Source organism: Penaeus monodon, chromosome 15, assembly GCF_015228065.2.
Source record: "Penaeus monodon isolate SGIC_2016 chromosome 15, NSTDA_Pmon_1, whole genome shotgun sequence".
Taxonomy (NCBI): Eukaryota; Metazoa; Arthropoda; class Malacostraca; order Decapoda; family Penaeidae; genus Penaeus; species Penaeus monodon.
Window position 1 is genome coordinate 36,344,358 of NC_051400.1, and position 433 is coordinate 36,344,790.

A 433-nucleotide genomic window follows, 5' to 3' on the forward strand; every position below is an offset into this window, starting at 1 on the left:
GAAAGCTTTAGATCCAGTTGTTTGCTTGATTTGCTTGTGATAGATTTGTCACTAGTTTTTAAGCAACTGTTACTTAAGTATTTTGGAAATGTATCTTAAATAGTTTCCATGAATTTACCGTATCTATAAGTATTAACCTATCATATGGGAATTTAAGTCATGTTTTACTGTTCTGTGAATATATGTATATTACAGTAGTCATAAAATAATTGTCCATTCGCCCAAGAGCAATAACAATGCCTAAACCTCATGAGGGAATATGCAAGCAGCCTGTTTAGTGCCCCATGACATAGCGCACTCACCTAGTCCTTTCTCGTTTGCTTGCTCCTGCCTGTGTGTGCTTGTGTGTCCTTGGCCACACCTGTACCGTGCTCCCCTCTGGTGTCGGCACCCGGATCCTCTGTCTCGTTGCTGCTGACCTCTCAAGCTGTGC

The 433-nt window shown here is 41.6% G+C and overlaps 1 protein-coding gene across 1 annotated transcript in view; it reads left to right on the plus strand.

Moving 5' to 3' along the window:
* The window catches only part of LOC119582348 (formin-2-like), a gene marked incomplete in the record, with an annotated part of 21,001 nt that overhangs the window by 8,660 nt on the left and 11,908 nt on the right, over positions 1–433 (plus strand). The window contains 1 exon segment of the mRNA XM_037930564.1: positions 428–433. Coding sequence (XP_037786492.1) covers positions 428–433 — 6 coding nt within the window.